The 16884-nt window shown below is 47.7% G+C and overlaps 1 protein-coding gene across 3 annotated transcripts in view; it reads right to left on the bottom strand.

Annotated features, from left to right (window-relative positions):
- LOC6601166 (ecdysone-induced protein 78C) overlaps positions 1–16884 on the bottom strand; it is a 31880-nt gene that overhangs the window by 13294 nt on the left and 1702 nt on the right. The window contains exons 3-4 of one of the 3 annotated variants that reach the window (XM_026992377.1): positions 14455–14762; positions 14258–14399 (exon numbers count right to left, since the gene is read on the bottom strand). In XM_026992377.1, coding sequence (XP_026848178.1) covers positions 14258–14399; positions 14455–14762 — 450 coding nt within the window. Of the gene's footprint in view, positions 1–5025; positions 5504–14257; positions 14400–14454; positions 14763–16884 lie in introns of those variants that run through there. The other 2 variants (XM_026992375.1, XM_026992376.1) reach the window with 2 other exon arrangements.

The following is a 16884-nucleotide window of genomic DNA, read 5'->3' on the forward strand; positions in this document are numbered from 1 at the left end:
CTAATGAGACAGAGACAGAGCCAGGTTACGCATAAATATGAAATGGTGCACACACACATTAGCTAAAGTGCAGGGTGGGGTCTGTCTTAGAACCTCCTTTGCCACCAAGAGGTTTCCGCGTGCAGGAGCCAGCTATGTGGGTTGTGCCTCATGCTGCAGAGTGCTTTAAATGGTCACAGGAGTGCCACAAAGAAGAGATTTGCATTATAAAGCTGTTCTAGTTCCATACATTCGGGGAATTTCATGAAAATTTAAATCAAAGTTTGAATCTTCTTCCACTTAAGTCCATATACATCAAATAGATACATATTTGCATCCGCTTCCATTCAAAATCTTTTCTAAAAAATCAACCAACAACTTTTTGGACACTGCCGCACGAAGAAGACATTTCCCAGCGACCCCGATCCGCCTGCGCTTAACGCTTTTAACCCACTTTAAACATGTCTGTCTGCTTTTGGGGCACAGCCGAGTGGCAGTCGACAGTCGACAGTCGAGCGTCAGTCATTAGCCAGACAACGGCCACAAAAACCTCTATCTTCATCTCTTTCTCTATCGCATGTCTCATCAGCAGTCAGTGGAAGCGGACACAACGGACTGCTGTCTCAGCCTCTGCCCCAGCCCCAGCCTCTGTTTCTGCCACAACCTCTGCCCCTGCCCCTGCCCCTGCCCCTATCTGTGCCGCTGCCTCTGTCTCAGCTGAAAGCCATCAACAGCATTTAATAGGCTCATCAACACACAGAGCCTCGTCGTGGTAACTCCACCTCAGAGAGAATCCGCACTCTGCCTCTCACACGCTGCCTCACCAACAGAAACCACCTGTGCAACATTTTAATACATTTTGTAATAAAAACAGACGTCATTAAAGAGGCGACTCCCCAAGTAACTGGCAAGATACGCTACGCTTCTCTGGCTCATGCTCCTCCACCTCTCAGCACCCCGCAGCACACCTTGCCACACCCACTCCCACCGAAACAGTTACTGTCGACGCCCCTGTCCATTCAGCGTTTGGTTCTGTTCTGTTTAGCGCTTTGAATGGAAGACCCGAAGCCCCAGCCGGAGCCGGAGCCGGAGCCGGAGCCGGAGCCCGAGCCGTCTCCATTTGTGGCAGGCCACATCCAGCCGTCAGTCATTCAACATTTTGTGCACTTATTAAGCAGATATTTTGCGTGCTGCCTGGTTTCTTCATCATCATCAACATCATCACCATGCTGCGGTGGTTCTGCTCGCCTGCACCTTCCCTCACTTTGTGGCTGCGACTGTGAGGTGAGGGTGGTGTGTGATGGGGTGGTGTACCGCGGCGTTGCATTGCGTGGCGTGGCGTGGCGTGGCGTGTCGTGGCCAGGTTGCAAGTTCCCTCAATGTCTGGCCTGGCACTAGGTGTTCTCTCCATTTAGAGGTCACTTCTTTGGTGCTGTGCTGCACTTCCACTTTGTACTCGGATCTCCGAGTGTGTATCAGTTTCTGTCCAAGTACTTGTATATCTATATCTGTGCATCTGTGTATCGTATCTTGGCCTGCCAATGCAGCCAGGCGTATCATTCTGTGGCGGCTGCCATTCCAAATCAAAACTAAAACAGTTTGCGGTATATTCTTGGCACAAAACTGTCAATTACGATGAGGGCTAACAAAACACACACAATCCCCGCTTGTATGTACAACAAATGGTTTTGAAAGTTCTCCATTCTCGATTCTGTTTCGCCTTCGGTTCCATAGCTGAAATACCCTAAAACTCTCTGGGGATCATCTATTTATGTTGGTGTGCATGTGTGTGTGTACGTAAGTGGTGTATATAAGATATTTGCCAAATTGTTGACACATCAAATCCGAATCGTTCATCCATATAAGTTCATTAATGTCATCGGACAATAGCGACCCCGCCCATCAGCTCTCCAACTTATTTGCTAATGACAGCACACACACACACACACACGCACACAAAAAAGACCCAAGAGAAACGACACAAAATAAAATAATAATGAATAAATAACAAGAAACACACACACACACACTCATGTGTAGAGTGAGATACAAATGTATCTGTGGCCATACAATGGCCACTCATTCGTGGCGCAAAATACGAAGCAAATATGTGGGTCAATTTTGTAATAAACTAGACAAAAACAGCAACACCAACCACAACAACAACAACGACAAGAACTTGAACTGTTGCTGGGTCCAGGAATGGGAAAGGCTAATGGGAATGCTCACATGCGAAACGCAAAGCTTCCATGGGAGGAATCCTATAATAAGGGAGCCCGAAACGGCAGAGGAATTTTTAGAAACAAAGTCTAATCTAGCAAAGGTATTCATCCGTAACTATTGCTTTATTATATAGGCTTATGATCTTGGCGATAAAAAAGAATATTCTGCAAGTGGTAAATGTAGGAGTTTCATACCAAAATCTGAGGGAATGGATTGCATAGCAACAAATACGAGTAGATGGGATGAGAAGAGACCAGAGCCAGAATCGTAATGGAAATGGGGATTGGGAATTAGAGCTGACATCAAAGTCAGAGACCCGGGTAAACTGATTTTAGCCGATTTCTGGCGGCACTTGGGTTCTACTTGGCTTCTATCTTCCTGCAGCATCTCGCGTTCCCCTCTGTCCATCTGCGACCCAGAGAGTTCTGTGGCAGAGTCAATTACCCTGAGCTCTCGGGTAATTGGCCCCACTGCTGCGGCCCGACGTCTTAACTGTTAATGGGCGCTTGACTTGGCTTAACGGTAACAGAAGCCAGCAGCATGGCAGCATGGCAGTGTGGCAGCGTAGCAGAGCGGCTCCATGCCACATTTTGGTCAATGAGCTTCGGCCTCATCCGCGATGTATCTCATGGATACATATACATATTTTAGTGCTTGCCAGAGCTTGAGCTTCAGCTTGAGCTTCAGCTTCAGCTTGTGATGGTGATGGTGATGGAGCTTCGGCTTGTGCTAGTTTTGGATACCCCGGGTCTCGGCAGATGATTTCATGCTTTTCAGATTTAATTGTTATTCATTTGGCTGCCCCAATCGTCGTCCGTTGTCCGCCGTCCGTCGTCCGTCGTCCGTCGTCTGTATGCTCGTCATTCGCTAGCATGCTACATGGCTCTCTTCTAGTTGTATTTGTTGTTTCGTTTTAGTTTCGTTTTTGGCTTTGGCCAAACCTTGAACCGCACGCGTTCGGTTTATTGGCCGCTTTTTTACTACAAATACCGTTCGTTCGCTTCGCTTCGCTTGGCTTGGCTTGGCTTCTCGACTGACTTCTGATGATGATGACGATAAAGTTTATCATCATCACCATCATAGTCATCGCTATAGTGTGGATTATTTGGCTGTATATACTATATACTCACTCATTCACGCTTAAGTGTGCGTGTGTGTGTGTGTGTATCCACCTGATAGGCCGAGGTGTGGGTGCTCCCTGCCATTAGCTGTTATCCCTGTCATGTCAGGGCGCTATCCCTGTTCCTACTTAACCCACTTTGCTTTTTGCTCTTCGTTGGTGTCGTTTTGTTTTTGTTTTGCTTTTCTTATTGCACATAATTTATTTATTGGTGTTTGTGAAATTTTCTTTCGGGCCTGGCCTTTTTTTGGGTACCCGAACGGGCATCCCGAACGGGAGTATGCGGAATGGCATCAACGATATGTCGCCCAAGGGATCATTTAATCAACTATTTCAATGAGATATCCGCGTTGCTTTTGAGGAATACTCGCCAGACCCCAAACGACCTTAGCCTGGACCTTTATAGGGCATCATTCTAGTCGATGCTTCGACCTCATCATCGTTGGATTCGCCTAGAGCAAAAAGCTGAAAACGCACAAGGACAACATTTAATGTTAATGAACTCGGCAAACAAGTGCACGAGTATGGGTGCGAGAGTATCTATCCATCTATCTATCTATCTATCTATCTATCTATGTATCTATGCGCGTGTGTCTGTGTATCTATGTATCTATGTATCTTTGTGTATTGTTTATATAGTTGCAAATTTGTCAACTATTTTATGCGAGGCCCCGACCGACCCATATGTACGACTCGACTCGCACACATAATAGATACAAATGTATTCATAGTCGGTCGGTACGGATTGAACGCCTATACCGACTCGACTTGAACTCTGCTTTGGGGCAGTGATTCTCGTCCAGGGTTTCGGTTGAAAGCTGCCGCACGAGCACGAGCACCAGCACGAGCACCAGCACCAGCACCAGCACCAGCTGAAACTCAAGAGCTCAAGTCACAAAATCAGCATCAGAAGCAGAAGCAGAAGCAGCTGCTAATAGGAGCATTAATAGGATTCTCCTCTATGTGTCTGGCTCTGTGCACCTGTTCGGGGGCATGGACAGGCGGCAGCTGGGTCTTGGAGCTTGAAGCTGGAGCTGGAGCTGGAGCTGGAGTAGCCAGCATTTTTATGTTTCCGGTTCTGATTAGAAAAAGAGAATGCCAAGAGCCTGAGGCCAAGAGGAATGCCAATGCAAATGCAGGCCCGGCCAGAGCCAGAGCCACTGCCACAGCCAAAGCTACAGCTACAGCCAGAGACGGAGCCAAATCAATTGCCCTGAAGGTGCCTGCCCTGCCGCCGCCAAGGAGTCAAATCAAAACAGAAACACATACACACACACACACACACACAGATACACACCCATATTCGCAGAACACACACTGAAATGAAAGCAGCAACCAGTTTCGCAAACGAAACCAGTTTTTTGGGGCCAGTTGTAAAGTTAATAAGCAAAGGAAAATGGAAATTTGCACACAAATAGGAAGTAAAACTGTGGCCCCACCACAAAGACAGGAAGTGTGATTCCGGGGCGCAAGTGAATGAACCTGATGGGGAGTACGCGTACGAGTACGAGTACGATTACGCGTACGGGCGGCGGCATTCGATTACTCAGCGATTGTTAACTCGATTGCAATTGATATTAAGCATACGCCTTGTATGACCAGCACTCTCACTCCCACTCCCTCTCCCGCTCCCTTCCTTTCCAGAGAGATGGAGATTCCTGCTTCCCGGAAATGAACAAAAGAAATTCAGTGCAAAAATTTACCATTTACCATTCAATCGGCGGCTGCTCCTGGTGGAGGGGTTATCCAAAAATAGGCTTTCTCTCTCTCACTCTTTGCGCGCTCGTCTCCCTCTCGCTTTGAGTACCTTCTGGGACGTTGGCTTCTTATTAATCTTATTCTTATTCCAATTCCAAAACTTCACTTGAGAAACGATTTGTACGCCTTTTTCTGCCGCTGTTGCTTTAATTTCACTGCTCTGCTTTTTTTTTAAATTCTTTTTTTGTTTTACTTTTTAGCCTTTTTTGGGGAAGTTTTTTTGGGAAGAAGTGTTCTTCTTTGGAGGTTTTTTGAAATTCAAATCACACAATGCCCCGAAATCAATTTATGCAACGCAGAAGGGGAAAGGAGGGCGGGGGTGGGGCGCACGGACCGGCGGGAGATTTTGTGTAGGTGTTGGACTGTGGTGCGATGCGTTGCGGTGCGGTGCGGTGCGGTGCGGTGCGGTGCGGAGGGTGCACGCGTCAATTGTTGAGTGTATATCGAACTTTTAACGCACTTTTGATGTGTTTTTATTTTTTTTTGTATTTTTGCAGTTTTTTTGGTAAACAAAAAAAAAATTTACACAAAAAGAAGTGCCTGTGTTGCTGTTGCTCCCACTTTTGCTGCTGCTGCTGCTGCGAATTTTGTTTGTTTGCTGGCGTTGCCGTTGCGGTTGTTCGTCCCGTCCGTTTGGTGGAGCATTCGCGTGCCGCGCGCTGAGTCGCCGAGAGACAACTGAAAACGACAGCGAAACGAAGGCAACGAAACGTTGGTGCCCTGCTCCCAGTCGCTGCCTCTGCCGCTGCCTCGGTCGCAGCTGGCCGCTGGCGTCGACCGAGCAAAGCTTTTACAGCGGCAGCAGCAGCAGCAGAAGTCGAAGAATACCAGAAGCAAAACAAAGAAGTGAAAAGAGCATAAGTGGGATAGAGAGAGAATGCAAGAGAGAGTACGAAAAAGAGAGCGCGCACGCAAGCGGAGCGGTGAAAGAGAGAGAGAGAGAGAGAGAGAGAGTGAGAGAGAGAGAGAGAGCTTTTGCCGCTGCAGAACTTTCGAGTGCAGCAGGAAGCAGCGTTGCAGTTGGAAGCGTCGCCGTCGCTGCCGACGTCGACAGCGCACCAATTGAAATTGAGTAACAAGATTTGTTGCTGCCGCCGACAGTGACGCCGCTGTCTGTGTGTGTTGCATGCAACTGCTGCAATCTGGTTGATGCACAACGATGCAAAAAAGCTGCCTAACCGGTGTTAGATGCATTTGCATTTTGCTGCAGTTTGGCAACACACAACAAAAAATAAGGAAAAACTAGAGGAAAAATCAACCAACAAAATAGCGAAAATGTTGCCTCGCTGGCAGTTACATAAGCCTTGATTTAGATGATGGCTTAAATGTGCCTGTATGCGTGTCTACATCACATACACACACACACATACTCTCTGGCTGTGTGTGTGTGTGTGTGTTTAAGCTTTGCAATAAGGAAGTATCTTTTCGTGCCAGTCGCTCTGTCTTTGGGGCTTTTGGCGGCTTGGCTTTTTCTCAGAGGAGATGGAAATGGAAATGGCAATGGAAATGGAGACAGGACGCATCGCTTGACAATTTCCTGCTTGTGCACAGTTTTCGATGATTTTTCCCACACAAAAAACCAAATTGCATCCGCTAGATATTGGAAAATTGAGTTGAGAGCTGAAAGGAAAGTCGATTCTTTTATAGCCGCTCAAGCTGAAGTGAAAAACAAATCCCAGGGGTCCCACTCTGTCGTTATTAAGTGGTTTCCCACTTTGTTTGGTCTTTCATCACCTGATCCAGGGCTAAGGAGCAAAACTGAGTATCTTCTTCCGTCTTCCAGTTGTTGCACCCTCAAATAATGGTTTCCTTTTGGCTAGCTTAACCCTCAGTTTACTGGGACCCTCTGTCTGTAAATAGTGCTTGAACATTGTTTTCTACATTCACTAATTGGGGGTTTTAGCAGTGCTGCCAATCTGTGCTAAACATGGGCGCAAATGCTGTCCCCCAATCAGGGTGCAACTTGCTCTAATCGGGGGGAGAGGGGCAGAAACCCGCTATGAGGGACGGTGAGAGGTGTCTAATTTACAGCACGCAACATGCAGCGCTCATCTCTGGACTGTGGCACCTCCCATTCCATTTCAATCCGTTGCACGAGTATGCCGCATGCAACACTCCCCACTGCCCTTATTCCCCCCCCCCCCCCCCCCCCCCCCCCGAGTCCCCCCTCAATTGCACGCGTCTCAAGTGCTGATTTCCTTTTGCAACCACCCCAGTGGACCACTGTGGGTTCCGATCCCTGTTCCATGCCCTTTTTGGCATGTCAGGCACGTTTTAACACGCTGCCAGTTTTGATTTAATTTAGTAACAGCTTAAAGACGTTCGGAGGGGAGGAGGGGGCATGCACACAGTAGTACGTGGAACAGGGAGCCACCATCGATCACCGTGCAGCAGAAGCAGCAGAAGCAGCAGCAGCACCACCACCATCATCATCATCATCATCATCATCATCATTATCGGGGGCATCGTTTTGATAAAGTTGTGCATTGAGATCAGCCAGAGATCAGCCACAGATCAGCAGCTCAAGCAATTTAACATGCAACCTCAGATTGAGCCTCCGCTTGAGCTTCATCTTTGAATGTAATCTTTTAGCTTCAACTTCAGCTGCAGCTCTTCATCTTCATCTTTCATCTTGCATCTTGCATCTTGCAACTTCATCTTCAATCTTTCAACTTCAGCTTGATTAAGCAGTTAAATCAAAAGCGCAGTTAAGGAAGTGGGGGAAAGGCACTTAGAGCGGGGCTGAAGGTGTTCCCAACAAGCCGTCAAAGTTGCCGCCGTCATCATGATCTCCATGATCATCATTATCATCGTTTGTGGCCACACTTGAGAGCGCAGCACTCTCCCAAGCGGAGCCCCTGGCCCCTGCTGCATGTGGCAGAGAGGAAAAGGTCAACGCATTCTGCGAATCGTAAAGGGAAATGCCACACAAACGAGCAACACGAGCAACAACAGCAACATGAGCAGAAGCAACATCAGCCGCAATATCGAAGCGGCGTGTTAATTGAAGACAGACAGGGAACCAAAGCTGGTACGAAAGGTGGCAAGGGGAAGGGGGGAGGGGGGGCACTACCACTGGCCACCAGTTAACCAAGTGGAGAGCAGCGAGCTCTGTTTGAAATACACAATGCTTCACTGATTTCTGCGTTGCAGTTGCAGTTGCAGCTGTAGCTGTAGCTGCAGTGGCATTTGAAGTTGCTTCCTTATTTCTGCCTCTCATAACATGCAGCAGCAGCTCCCCACAGACTGTGATCACTTGCTGGTTTCGTGTTCGTTGCAAGCGTAATTAAAGTTTAAGGTTTTGGGTATGCAACATCCTCTCCTCCTATCAAATGACAATCCCCTTCTTCCGGGTGGCAGTTCGCCATCACTTTGAAGCTGCCACTCAACGACGCATGAAGTTGCAGCAGCAGCTTAATCAAGCCACTCCCAGCCCTCTTCTATCCCCCTCCCCCCTCCGCCCTCCCCTACCACTGATAATGCCATGTTGTTGACGTCGCTGTCGCTGGCCAGAATCGCGGAAGCGCCAAGAAAAATGCGTGCCGTCGTCGTCGTCGTCGTCGTCGTCGTTGTCGCTCTTGCTGCTTTGGGCATTGAACCCGCAGGCGGGTGCAATTGCCGATGCGCTGTCAACTATTGTGTATCTGTGTGTGTGAGAGTGCTTACGGGTAATGGCATCGCATCATAATCATTTATTTTTGCACTAGACAACAGCCATCACATCACATCACAAAGTGCGCTGGCTAATTTTATAAACTTCTTTTCTTCTGCATCGTCTGTGATTTGTTGTTGTTGATGTTGTTGTTGTGTTTTTTTTTCTGCTTCACATTTTTTGCATATATATTTTTATGATATTTACTAAGAAATTCTTATGCAGCGCACGTCGAAGAGAGGGAAAAGACTGGGGGGTGGCAACTGTGATTGACATTTAGAAGTCAACGTTCGGTTCGGGTGGCTTTGTTGCTGCAGTTGCTGCCACCGCTGCCCCCGCTGCTTCTGCTGTTGTGCTGCTTGTGCTTGTGCTGCCATTGTCTTGGCCAATCGCCCCCACACCACACCACACCCCACGCTATACACCACATACTTATTTCTTGCCAATTTGTTGATGGCTTTTGACATTAATTGTGTGTCGTAGGGCGGGTCAGAGGGGTTCCATAATTGACGACAGTAATCGATGGAAATCGTATGTGTTATAGTGAGTAATCAGGAGACCTTCTAATTAAAATAATTGGTTTGGTTTTAGTCCCTGAAAATCCTCTAAAAGAATCTCTATTCTATATTCATTTATTGAAGGAACATACCGGATTATTTGGTTATCATTGAGTGGTATTTCCCTCTAACAGCTTCTCTGTTAGAATACACTTAAGTAGAATTCCCCTGAAATCCAGTGTCAAGGTTACTCATCCATCAAACAATGACAATTTTTGTGCAATATTTGGCAATTTGTTCACCTGTGTGCATGAGATGTGAGTAGAACGGAACACCACTCATTGCGGGCAAATAGAAGCCGAAATTGCGAGTACGCGTACGCGTGGAAAGTTACCCAACAAATGCGAGTGACTCACAGGAGTGTACATATGTAAATTTCCCTTTGGGCAAAGTTGCAAGTGATGCAGAAATGTGCAAATTGCACGACAAACTGTGAATGAGATGCCGAGATTTTGGGCAAGGGTCACAAAGTTCCTTGAGCTCGGGAAGATGAACTTTCGGGGATTTCCACTTCATTTGTACTTGCCACAATTCTGCGCGTAGCAGCCACCTCGTCGGCCAGCAGTGAAGTGACAAATGATTTATCTTTGGGCATGTGTGCTTGTATCCATGCGACAAGGTGTTAATTAAACTATAAATAGAGAGACAACTGTGGCCACAATCGGGTGCAACATCTAGGCGGCGCGGACAAACGCGGCTCGTTGTAATTGGAGGACAGATTGCCACCGATGTTGCGGCGGGCACGCATGCGTAACACGGCGGCAACTGGCACTGGTGGCACTGGGGGCACTGGCGGACAGAACAATGAACCGCAACAAAGCCTGTTGCATAAATTAACAATCGCAATTAGTCAGAGGGAACATGTTGCAACGCCAGGGGCCACAGCACCTCAGCACCTCAGCACCACAGCGCCTTGGTGCTGGAATTGAGTCATCTTCTGATGCATTCATTCACCTGCAACAGGTGCGTGCTGCTGCTGCTGCTGCTGCTGGTGCTGGTGCTTTTGTTCTCGGGATTAAATTGTTTAACGATCGGTTCAGCGAAATGTTTACTCAACTTTTTTCGGTTTATGCATCGAGCAGAAATGGTGAATAAATTTGAGCTGCCAAAATGTTTATCAATCGAGTTGAGCGAAGCGGCCATAACAGCAACTTAAATGCATAATTAAAAAATTAAATGATATTTCAGCGGCAACAAATTTGTTGACCATATTTTATTTATATATATCGTTCGGGTGTTTATGGCGTTTGTGTTTTTGTGTTTGTGTTTGTTGTTGGGCGCCGCATTTTGTTGCGCGAAAAAACACATCAACTTTGCGAGCATTGGACTCTGTTCTGGAGGCAGCCCGGCAGACTGGCAGGGGGCTGAGCAGGGGGCTGAGCAGGGGAGCGGAAGCAGCGACACGACATCGAACGACAACTGAAAGTGAAAGGCCCCTTGGGGGAAATTCAAAGGAAGCGGAAAGCAAGTGCCTGGGGACCTGCTAAGGTTTGCTGAACTCTATATAAATACTCGTAAACGGTTGAATGCCATCGAATTATGCAACTGTAGAGAGGAGCTGAAGATACTCCGATACCGATGAAGATGTGGATACTGGGGACACCCAACCCGAGCCATTCCCAGCGTTTATGCCCTTTTGATAGACCATAATCGAATCGAAGCCCTGCCAAAGACTGCCCAGAATGTTGGTTCCTCCTCGTTCTCAGTCATATTTCTATTGCCAAATAATAAAATCTCGGCCGAAACAATGGCCAAATAAAGCTGTGACTGTGGCTGGGGCTACACTTTAATGTAACCAGCGAAACAACAAGACAAAAGACAATTGTCAGAAGGCACGGCACACGAAAATCAGAACAGAGCGAGCGGCAACAATGGGCCAAAAGCGAATTCAAAGCGATTCAAGCCACCAGAACGAACCACGAACGGCCACAAGGGGGTCTCTGGCTCTGGCTCTGACTCTGACTCTGACTCTGGGCCTGGCCGAATGGTGGATTTGGATTGGCCTGGCCCGGCCCGGCCCGGACCGGCCTGGTCTGGCAGCCTGACCCAGTTTACGCTACAATTATAAGCCAGTCTTGCTCTTTGTCTTTGTTCTTGTCACTGCGCAGGCGCAGCAGCAGCAACAGCTACAACTGCCACAAGAGCAACAGTTTAATTTTGCACTCGATTTTTGGGCGTCTAGAAGAGTCGTGGCAACGAAACGAAACGAAACGAATCTCTGGCGCTGACATTTGATAGTTGGCTTTCAAATTGACTACAATTGAGTCGAGAGCAGCCAACGAACGCTGTTTGATTCTGTGTTACTGTGTCGCCTTGGCGTTGCTCTAACTGAATGTTTGCTGTCTGTTGCTGATGTTGCCCCCAAGCAGCAACAGCCACAGCAACAGCAACAGCTCTGTGCCCATTCCCAGACAGACAGCAGAGACAGCAGAATATTGTCCAAAAACTTCGGTCCGTCCTGCCCCGCTCTTTAATTCTAATTTGATTTGTGGCAAATTTGATTGACGGCGGCTTCGTGCCCCACAAGAGAATGAGACTGAGTAAGAGAAGGAGAAAGAGAGGCAGGCTTTTCAATTAGCCAACTTTTGCTGGATATTCGCACATAAATTTGATTAATAGCAGTGGCCAAGTCCTGGGAGCAGAGGCAGGGTTTAAGCTCTTTTTCAGAGCAAACACACGCTGATGCTGATGCTGACACAAAATGCCGCATGCCGGCATGAAGACCCCCTGTAGCTCTGTGTGTGTGTGCTTGTGTGTGTTTTATGTTTGACCCAAATTCCTGCAGAGCCATGCAAAGTGTTGCTGCTGCCTCTGCCTCTGCTTCTGCTTCTGCCTGTGCCTCTGACGCTGCTGCAACATCCGAAATGCAATTTCTGCTTGGCAAGCGTCGCGTTATTTTCCTTTTTTATTGCACTTTGTTGCCGCTGCCAACAAAAGCTTTGCAAATTAAATAAAAGCCAGGCCACGCCCACTCAGATATACAAACAGAAGCACACAGCACAGCACAGCACAGCACATCAGTTGCAACACGGCGGCAACATAATTACATTTGTTGTGGGGGCCGGGGCCAGGGCCCGTGGCAAGGGGCATGGGGCATGGGGAAGCCAAAGCAGAGTGGCATGACCCATTAAAATCCTACAACTCTAACATTTGCACTGGGAATTTCACTGAATTCAAGTCCGGATTTGGCTTTCAGCGATTTTAGTCGATCTCTGAGGGAACTTAATTGGAAAATCTCTCACGGAGTGGCAGCAACAGAGACTGCAGCAGAGCAGGCAATAGGCAACAGCAGCAATAGGCCATCGACAATCGGCAATCGGCAATCAGAAAATGGCAATTGCTGCTTTGCCATAAACCATAATAACCCCCATACCATTTGACTCGACAAAAGTCTAATTAAACCGAGCAAGCGAAAATCAAGAGGCGCCTCGTGCGGAGAAACCATGCAACGCCCACTAACAGCAGCAGCTGCAACATCTGCTGCAGCTGCAACTGCAGCAGGAGCCACCAGCCACATCCATGCTAGGCCCGAACCGAAACTTGCCACAAAAGCAATTTAACTAAATTATTGAACTTTCCGTATGCATTGAGGCAAAGTAAAAGTCTCCAAGTAAAAGCCAAAGCCAAAGCCAAAGCCCATGGAGGAAGAGCCAGAAAATGCTGGGGGTGGAAAGAGGAGAAGAAAACTCGTGGGTCATGGGAACGAAGCTGCAATACTCTGCTCTACGAGCGAAGGATACGCCTGATAAGTCGCCAATTTGCATTATGTAAAGAAAAGCGAAAGAAGCATAGTAAATGCTAAATGCTAAAAGATTGGTCTCCGACATAGATAAAGATAGATGCTATGAAGATTTACATGAACTAAATGTCGCCGAATACGTTTGCGATAGAGCATTCTTTCGCTCAGCACCACAGAAAGAAAATCTCTGCACTGGAAAAATCATTAAAAGTGGTAAAAGCAAACACCAAAAGCCTTTTGTCGTACAATCTGGGGGGAGTGAAGAGGGCAGAGTCAGGGGAAAGAGGAGAGTGGAACGTGGAGCGTGTGGGTCGAGAGGATTGGCTGCGTGGGCGCTGTGGCAGCAGCATGGGGGAAAATTAAGGAAATGTTTGCCCAACACCAGGCACGCCGCTGCAGCGAGACAAAAGCCATAAAAAATTGCAACAAATGTTGCTGGCAATAGACACGACTAATAAATGTTGCTCGCGTGCAGCGACAGCAACAGCGACAGCAACAATGACAGTGACAGCAACAAATATTTTTTGCCTGCCACACACTTGCATACACACACACACACACACACACCCACAGAGGTCTTTTGTGTGTAGCCACGATGTTGCCTTGTTGCCTGGTGGCTGGAGTTTATGTGCCGCTCTCTTGTTTCCGATCTTTTTGGACAATTAATTGTGCAACATCAAATAAATTGCATTCGAAAGCAGCAACAACGGGCCCGAAAGGGTTCCCCAGAGTGGTTGCTGCCGCGAAAACTCATAAAAACTAATTTCGCTCTTGGCCCGTGGGTGGATTGTGGCTTCAAGTAAGGCTGTCGTTTCCGCCTGCCTCAAGTGGTTGCAAGCCTAAGCCTGGAGTGGTTTATGGATGCTTTGGTAAAAGGTTTGCCAGATAGTAAACCCGTTTGGGGGAGGGGCAGGCCGCAGATTTTGTAATGGGAAAATTATCTTAAGTAAAGGTTTTACAACGTTTCAGGAAGCATCAGCATCAGCCCATTCGTACGGGTATGGGTGTATTCATTGATTCAATTAGTGCGAATAAAGCAATCGAAGTCCATTGACAATGGCCCGGACAACTAACTGACATAATCTTCGATCTTTCTGCGGAAATTTTGCAGCGATTTCGCAGCTAATAAAGTTATCAAGCAGCCAAAACGAAACTAGGTGCAGCCTCCCCTTCACTTTGTTTGTGCAACATTTGGTAACTGTAGAGGTAGAGGCAGAGGTTGTACTCACAGTCGCGGCTCATGCCAGCGGAGAGGCATTTCTTGAAGCGGCAATATTGGCAGCGATTGCGGTTCAGGCGGATGACCAGGCACTTGCCGTCCCTTAGGCAGCGGTACTCGATCTGCTTCTGGATGCTGCGACGAAAGAAGCCCTGCAAGGGAAGAGTGTTTAGTGATCGACGTGGAGAGCAGTGGGCCACAACTCACCTTGCAACCCTCGCAGGAGGTTACACCATAGTGGTAGCCGGAGGCCTTGTCACCGCACACTTTACAGGGCACAAACGACTTCGAGGAGACACCGTTGTTGCTGTTGCTGCTGCTGTTGCCACTGTTGTTGCTGCTGCTGTTGTTGTTGTTGTTGTTGCTGGAGTCGGCTAAGCCAAAAGATTGCTGTTGCTGTTGCTGCTGCTGCTGCTGCTGCTGCTGGGGGTGCTGTTGCAACTGTTGCTGCTGATGTGAGTGTTGCTGCTGTTGCTGAGTTGTCTGTGGCTGCTGCTGCTGCTGCTGCTGTGGCTCTGTAAGGAAAAATTCATGGATTTCGTTTAAATTTCCTCCGCACGAAAGTTGTATGGCAAGTCGATTATGCAACCTGGTTGCCATGCCACACATTGCCCATACGTCACATGTGTCACACAGCCATTTCAATTTGCCAAATGAGTTTGCTGTCACCACGATATCACACGCTCTAAATCTGATGTGCTCTGTGTATTTCCTCATTGGGAACCAATTGGAAGGACATTTCCACAGACAGCCATCGTTGGGGAGGAAAGCCAATAAGGAAAGTAGAATAGAGTAGCTCTATCCTATCTTAGGATAACCTCCATCAATTTCAGTCAAATTACAGTGTGGAAACCTTAAGGAGAGTGAGCACTTTCAATTAGTGAACCTCCAACGATAACCCAAATCGGTTTTACCGTCAACTCCATCTCTTAATCATCCACCATTAGGCGCAATAGCCCCGGGAAACTTAGGCACGGACGGGGGCTAGCAATCAAAGTCAAATGCAACAGCTTCAAGGGGCATTCAACTTCAGGGCGATGTGCGATAAGAAGAAATGCCAAAATATCACGTATACGCCACCGCCTACAACAGTTTGCTGTTGTTGCCTCTTGTTGCTGCTGCTGTTGCCAGTCACGAGGAAAAACTGCAGCCGCACAATTTTCCCTGCGAGAGCCGAAACCAAATTTGCATTGCAAATGGCAAATGGAAGAAAGAAAAATAAAAACAAAAACAAAAACAAAAACGAGGCAGAAAAAGGCTGGAAATTGGAGCCAGAGGAGCCAGACAACCATGCTTCTTGGCATTTTCATTTTGAATTCAATTCAATTTGACTTTGTTTCTCGTTTTCTTTGATTTCTTTCTTTTATTTATTTTTTGATTTGAATTTTCTAATGCAGGAGGAAGAGGCAAATGAACTAAGCGCGGAGTTTGAACTGCAGTTGTTGCCACACCTCGAAAAATGCGAAACAAAATGAAATTAATGTGCAACTTGCACGCGCCGACAAGCAGGGGGAAGGGGCGCCAGAAAGAGGCAGCTCCACTACAGATGATGGGCCGGCAAGAGGGAGTCGCGTAGAGGGAAATGTAGAGGGGGATGGGGACGAGGACGGGAAACACTGCGCGTTACGCGCTTGTGCAATTGCAAATTGAATTTTCACCATTGGACAGCAACAGAAACAGCAACAGCAACAACGATGTCTGGAAAATGTCGTCGGCCTGGGTCTGGGCCTGGGCCTGGGCCTGGGCAGGAATGAAAAACCAAAAGGAAATTCAAGTGCCTGGTTTTCATTTTCGCGCCGCGTTCAAATGCAAATCATTTGGTCGCTTTTGTAAGTTGACAATTTCAAACGCCATTGTTCGAGTGGCCAAGGGAGGGGCACGCCGCAAGAGCGGGGCGAATGTGGCATGGACTGCTGCTTGGCATTTCCGCGTTGTCAGACAACGGTCTGAAGTAGAGACAGAGACAGAGTCAGAGGCAGAGGCAGACGATAGACGACAAAGACTTCATATTTTCGCTTGATTTTTCCTCCATTTTCTTGGATTTATCTGCAGACAACTGATTGAATGAGAAGGGGGAACGGGTAGACGGGCAGAGGGGCAGTGGGGGTGGGGTTGGGCTGGGTTGGGATGGGATGGGATGGGCAGATACGAATATCAATTGGAGTTTGTGGCAGCTGAGTTTTCCTTTTCCCCTGATAAAATCGTATTTGGTTTGGTTTCCCCTAGATTTAATTTGCTGGCAATTTGCATTTGCCTGGAACTGCCCGCACTAATTGCTGCAATTAAATGTTGCCCCATGCATCCATGCATCCGTGCCCCATGAATCCTTGCCAGACAGGCCTGGCCGTGAGGCAATTAGCAAGTCCAGCCAAGACGCCGCTCGAGTGCTTATGGTTTTTATGACATTACCTCAGGTAGCAGCCCTGTCCATTGCCTGAAATGGTTTCTAGACTCAATTTTTTGCTGCATATTTCAGTCGACTGGCCCGATTCCATGGCAATTTCCTTGATGCTTGATTCTTGATGCTTCCAGCTAAACCCCATCCCAAATTCCCGCATATCATAGGAGCAGCCTTCGAGGAGCGGGCCATTCCAAGCGATTTATGAAAATGAAATCAGTTTTTGCATGGCTTTCAAT

This window comes from Drosophila persimilis, unplaced genomic scaffold (genome assembly GCF_003286085.1).
Source record: "Drosophila persimilis strain 14011-0111.01,24,50 unplaced genomic scaffold, DperRS2 tig00000732-arrow-arrow-pilon, whole genome shotgun sequence".
Classification (NCBI taxonomy): domain Eukaryota; kingdom Metazoa; phylum Arthropoda; class Insecta; order Diptera; family Drosophilidae; genus Drosophila; species Drosophila persimilis.